At 44.7% G+C, this 5,627-nt stretch overlaps 1 protein-coding gene across 1 annotated transcript; it reads right to left on the reverse strand.

Annotated features, from left to right (window-relative positions):
• Positions 1-604: 604 nt before the first annotated feature.
• LOC125521413 (probable methyltransferase PMT23) lies at positions 605-5,406 on the reverse strand. The gene is made up of 8 exons (XM_048686474.1): positions 4,644-5,406; positions 4,114-4,263; positions 3,207-3,477; positions 2,967-3,077; positions 2,389-2,560; positions 1,883-2,134; positions 1,248-1,442; positions 605-1,161 (listed from the first exon to the last, which is right to left on the reverse strand). Exons 1-8 carry the CDS (start codon positions 5,301-5,303, stop codon positions 975-977), a joined length of 1,998 nt encoding a protein of 665 aa, XP_048542431.1. The 5' UTR covers positions 5,304-5,406; the 3' UTR covers positions 605-974.
• Positions 5,407-5,627: the final 221 nt, after the last annotated feature.

Below are 5,627 nucleotides of genomic sequence, written 5' to 3' on the forward strand. Positions count from 1 at the left end.
TCCCCGAAGAGCCCTGAAGCTGGGTAAGATTCACCGGCGTGCATGTCTACGCCTCATCCCGTTTCCAGACACCGGTGACGTTCTACTCGCCCCCACCATGATAAGCCATCCTTTGGCATATGTCGCAACCAACCCTCGACATAACTGCAAGACAGTTTTAAGCTTTCTATAAAAAGCTGAGCAGCGCCTATTCTCTCTCACTAAAAAGAAGAGGCTATGGTGCATGTCTCAAAAACTTCCAAGGAAGAGCAATATATTGGGAGGCCGAAGTTCTGTAAGCATTTGAAAATAAATTCAGTCGCATTTCAATATACAATGTGAACCAGAGAATGTATATCCTTCACAAGCTCGTCTTGTGTTCAATTCAATCGTCAGTAGGTATCTGCCTCACATGGTTAAGGAGTAATACATCTGTGCACCACCTGCAAAAAAAAAAGACTGTATATCTGTGCACCGTGCGAGGGGATCTACATTCTGGTAGTCCGCAGGTACTGGACATCGTCAAATATATACCTGGCATATATTGCTCTTGCAGAACTATGGAGACAGATAGAAGAAAGTAAGGGACCCATATATTGCTCTTGCAGAACTATGGAGACAGATAGAAGAAAGGAAGGGGCCCATATTTTTGGTTGAACAAGCTTCAAAATCTTTATTGTTCAATGTACACAAATAATTTTGTTGAACAAGTATACAAAAGATGATCCTGTATCGTCTGTGTATGCATCTGTTAGCACTAGATTATACAGCTATACCATCCCTATTGTATTGCTTTGCTTTTGGCAGGAAAAAGAATCGGCACGGAGACTGCACAAGTGTGTATCTATATACCACCGAAAACTTCAGGGCTACCTGGACCCAAACAAATCACATCTCTGTTGTATAAACAATTTGATCAGATCAGAACTCAAAGAATCAACAGAATCTTAGTGCTTTGGTTGACTCCCTTAGAAGTTTGGTCCATGTCAGCTTTATCACCGGGGACGCCAGAAACTCTTTGTGGCGACAAGGAATTGTCGCTTCACAATTACGGTCTCGTAGTGCAGAGAGCGAAGAATTGGCCGCATCTTTTTCATCATGTCCATGGTGTCTTTCAGCACCAACCATCTGCCAGGCCTCAATATCCGGTCAACTTCGGCTGCTACTTCAAGGATGTCACACCTAAAGGGAGACACTGATATCAGGCTACAGTCTGACAAAAAGGAGCACATGTCCTATTAATTCATGAGGCGTGACTGCTTGTTTACCTCTTTGTAAGACTTCCAAGGAGATCACTCATGTGAAGAACATCATAGGTTCTTGGGTATGTGTTGAAAGATTCGCACCAATCATGATATACCCCAATCAAACCTCGGCTAAAAATTACTGGCAAAGTATCTGACTGGCCAATAGGTACAACATTCATAACCCATAATGCTCTATCAACAAGTGCTGCTGCAAACCTGGTTCAACAAAAGTAGTCTGATTAATATCCCCATCATAACAGTCATAGTTCGATTGATAGCAACTATACATAGTTCCAAAAAAAAAACTATGGAGATCTACATCTGATTACAGAAATATGATCTTTAGTGTCACTAAGGGAAGTTTCCGATTTGCATAATCCCAATAAGAAAATAGACATCTGACTTGGCAGTCCTAAATAATTAGTAACCACTAAGGAGAAACATTTACTCCATTGCCGAGAGATGATCAGTGAGTTCAAGCAATCTTGTACTAATGAATGTACATATTTGTATGGCCAAAACTCAGGCCCAACTCAAGGAAGCAACATCACCAGAATAGCAGAAGTACAAGCACCAAAAGCTACTAGGATCAATACTGATGGCATAAGAAAAATGAATTTCATAAAATTAATCAGCAGAAATTGGTGTTCTCTTACCCTCCATAACCAGCATTCATGTCCATTACATTACGGACACTTGACCAATTAACTGGAAAGTCATTATAATATACTTCTGAAATGACTTGTTTCCAATACTTAGTATCAGCATCAAACTTCTCGATAGTAGCAGAATCATCAGGCAGACTAGCGTATCTGATAAGTCTTTCAGGCCACAGAAGGGGAGAATTGCTTGTTTCATCTGAACTGGAAACAGCAGATGGCAAAATGCAACTATCAAGAGGAGCATACCTGCAAAAGCAAAGATAAAACAAGTGGGTATAGATGAAACCAATTCGAAACTGCAGTACTAGTTATAAATAAACTATGATATCTACATTATCTTTAATAAGGATAGGCTGTAAATGGTATCGATCACACGACTGATGTCTGCCCATGAGCCAGTAAGTTATAAACACAGAGAGGCCACAACATGCTAGAAGACCACTAGCAGTCTGAAGTTTGGTGAAACAACAACGAGGAAAATGAAGCAAGCTATGACGTACCAAGGAAAACGTGATCCATCTTTCTTGGAACACAGGTGGGGTTCATCGGTTTTCCTCTCAAGGTAGCAAGAATTTGAGGTCGGTTTTTGATATATAACAACACCAATTCCATTAATATCTTCAGATTTTACAACTGTCCTCCAGCACATTGATTTGGTCAGAGTAACCATTGCTGCCAAATGTAATGGATTCCCAGTTAGCACAAAATTGCCCACAAAAATGACACTAGTTACTTGCAAACTATACATAATATTAACGATGCACTGCTATGGACATCTTTAGCAACTTGAGTAAAATACTGAAATATGATATCATTTGCTTAGTAGCGACACCATCTTGTTCTACCTCCGACGCATGTTTTCATGTCGGAGAATGTGGATATCCTTTTCTACAGGATTGACCTACGCTAAAAGTAGCTACTGCACTTCTATATAGTCTCCAACTTTGCATCAATCAGTATGATAGCGTGTTTTGTCAGCAATCCTTACACATATCTGTTCACTTCCTCTAACATTTGTGGCAATCTCTAAGATAATACTACTACTAGGATAAGAATTTTATATGATATGGTTACGAACCATTCCAGTCATCTTGATCTCTTTGTTCTTTACGATAGACAGGTGTTGCAGACCAAACGAAAAATCCTCCAGGCCTTAGCACTCTGTTAAGCTCCAGTAGTGGTTTTCCACCTGCACATCCCAATAGTAATAGATATTTAAAAACAGATTAGCAGGGGGGAAATGGAATACTTATCTGAAAAGGTTGAGATATAGATACTACGGTAGCTTAAAAATGCCGTGAAGGCATAGAACACTTGCCATTTGCATACCAATGGACCCTGCACCTTGCGCAATGGACCACATCAAATGCATTATCAGGGAAAGGGAGCTTTTGAGTTCCGATTACTCCTAGAAATGCTGGAATTCCACGCTCTAATGCAAACTGTATCTGAGCTTCATGCTCATCTTTAGGGGCCAATGACATAGTAATGACATTCCTGTCAAGCAGGTATCCACCAAAGCTGGCAACACCACATCCAACATCCAGGACAGTTCTCGTATGTGTTCCCCATTGAATGGTAGGCATTATCTACAACAAATTTATAACAGGAAATCATGATATGACCTCAGAGGAAAAAAAAACAAGGAGCTGTGATGAAGACCAATGGCAGCATTCTTGGGAAACCATTTCCATTTCTACATTTGGATTCTGGGCTAATTATTTAAGCAATGTAAGCACAGTAGTACGTGCAAATCAAACAATAACAGTACAGATTTGCTCTACCTCTAAGAGCATATAATTACCTGTTCTACTTGTTGAAACAGGGTAAAATAATCAACATGAAACTAACCAAAGGCTGATTGTATCCAGAACTTGATAATAAATGAAAAGCTATTGACTTCACCGTGAGAAAAAAGCAGGAAGATGTTAAGATGAAGGTGGCTATTACAACAAATTAATATAGTTTAGGATCTCAATTGAAACAAGTACGATAGTGTTATTTTGCTACTGGTGTTATTATTGTTGGATGCGATTGGACAACGATTATATTCACTCCTAAAGTCCCAATGTTACCAAAGGCAATACTGAACATTGGCAAACATACACACAAGAAGCATCTCCATTCACAAGGACACAGAACTCACTTGGCAATAGAAGTACTTGGAATTTTCTTCCAAAGTTAATATGTTCAAATGTAGATCAAGGTGGCAGAGTAATATTTACCTGTTCTACAAACTGTATGTATCTTGCAACACCATCTTTAAATTGAGTTCCACCTCCAGGGAAAACAAGATAATCACCAGACTTTGTAACCCAGTTCTGATCCTTCTTATATTCCACCAGTTTTGGGTGAGGAACATTGTTGTACCAAATCTGGAATTCAGAAAGGAGATTAACAATCATCAGTGGTATGCTAAACTGTACTTAAAACCTCATAATGGTTGAGGGTCAAGGGCCTATATTGTGTAAGGTTACTAATGCTATCAGACATCCAATCCAAGATTAGTTACACTGCTTCTTGATACCAAATTAGACATCCTAAGCACAGTAGCTTCCATAAAAGGAGGATAGTCCCAATTTGCGGTGTTTATTGGTTATGTTCTAATACCGAAAGTAAATAATACGTTGGCAGTTGAACACCCAATTACATAAATAAAGACAGAATGGATAACACAGAGGACAAGAGCAGAGAACATGAACAACTAGAGGCGCTTCCGTGTCTTACCGACAAAGGCAAGCGCGAATGTCCTCACCATGTCACGGCTGCGCGGCCACGGCACGGGGAGCCGGTAACCCGCAGGCATTCGCACCAGGCACCTGGGCGGCGGCGCGGGGCAGTGGCGCTCCCGGTGCTCCATGTGCCGCCTGGAGCGCAGTGCCTTGATTGCCCTGATGTTGTCGAGGCACGGGATGTAGTCCGTGGCCGACACCCCCCTCCTGACCTTGCACGTCTCCCACCTCACCTCCGCCACCGCGCCGTCGTCCTCAGCCTCGCCGCCATCCACTCCCGCCGCATCTACGGCTGTGGCATCCGCGTCGACTGCCGCCGCGTCGCTGCTGTCGTCGGCTGTCCGTGACGGGGTGCTGGTTCCGCTGCCCCCTGCGACGGGGGTGGGGGCGTTTGGCCGCGATGCGTCGGCCTTCTCTTCTGCTTCTGCAGCGGCAGCGGCTGGGCCGTTTGGTTGCGGGTCGGACGAGCCTCCGGGGGTGGGAACTGGGGTTGGGCTGTGCTGCTGGTGGGGATGGGAGGAGGGGGCCGAGAGGCGGGAGGGGCGGGAGGGGAGGAAGGGGAGGGACTGCGCGGAGGAGTCGAGGAAGAGGACGAGGAGGACGAGCAGCGCGGAGAGGAGGAGGAAGAGGGAGAGCGAGAGGAGGAAGGGGCGCCGCTTGCGGTCGGCGGAGGGGACGGCCATGGATCGCCGATCGCTGGCTGCTGCCGCCGCCGCGGCGTGGCCTGGTTGGGGAGCGGAAGGGGTCGGCGGCGAGGTGGGGGTGGGGGGGGGGGGGGGGGGGGGGGGGGGGGGGGGAAGGAGTGAAGCGGAGCGTCGCGGCCACGGCAGCGTTGGCCGCCGTGGTCACGGTGGCGGAAGGCGCAGGTCGTTTTCCGGTGGTGGAATCGAGATTTTAGATCTGTTTGAATTTCTTTTTCCCTTTAGTTTCAATTTTCTGCAACTGCTTTTCTCCTAGAGCATCTCGAGCCGCGCCTTCAACAGGCCTCCCAAGTTGTTTTTTAGTGT

This window comes from Triticum urartu, chromosome 1 (assembly GCF_003073215.2).
Source record: "Triticum urartu cultivar G1812 chromosome 1, Tu2.1, whole genome shotgun sequence".
Taxonomy (NCBI): Eukaryota; Viridiplantae; Streptophyta; class Magnoliopsida; order Poales; family Poaceae; genus Triticum; species Triticum urartu.

What these genes read in the sequence shown, in the direction of transcription:
- LOC125521413 (XM_048686474.1), bottom strand. Translation starts at nt 5,303, where the DNA reads ATGGCCGTCCCCTCCGCCGACCGCAAGCGGCGCCCCTTCCTCCTCTCG. An exon ending in GGCCGCGCAGCCGTGACATG is followed by an intron (nt 4,264 to 4,643) that starts GTGAGGACATTC and finishes TCTGAATTCCAG; the next exon opens with ATTTGGTACAACAATGTTCC. An exon ending in ATGAATGCTGGTTATGGAGG is followed by an intron (nt 1,443 to 1,882) that starts GTAAGAGAACAC and finishes TTGTTGAACCAG; the next exon opens with GTTTGCAGCAGCACTTGTTG.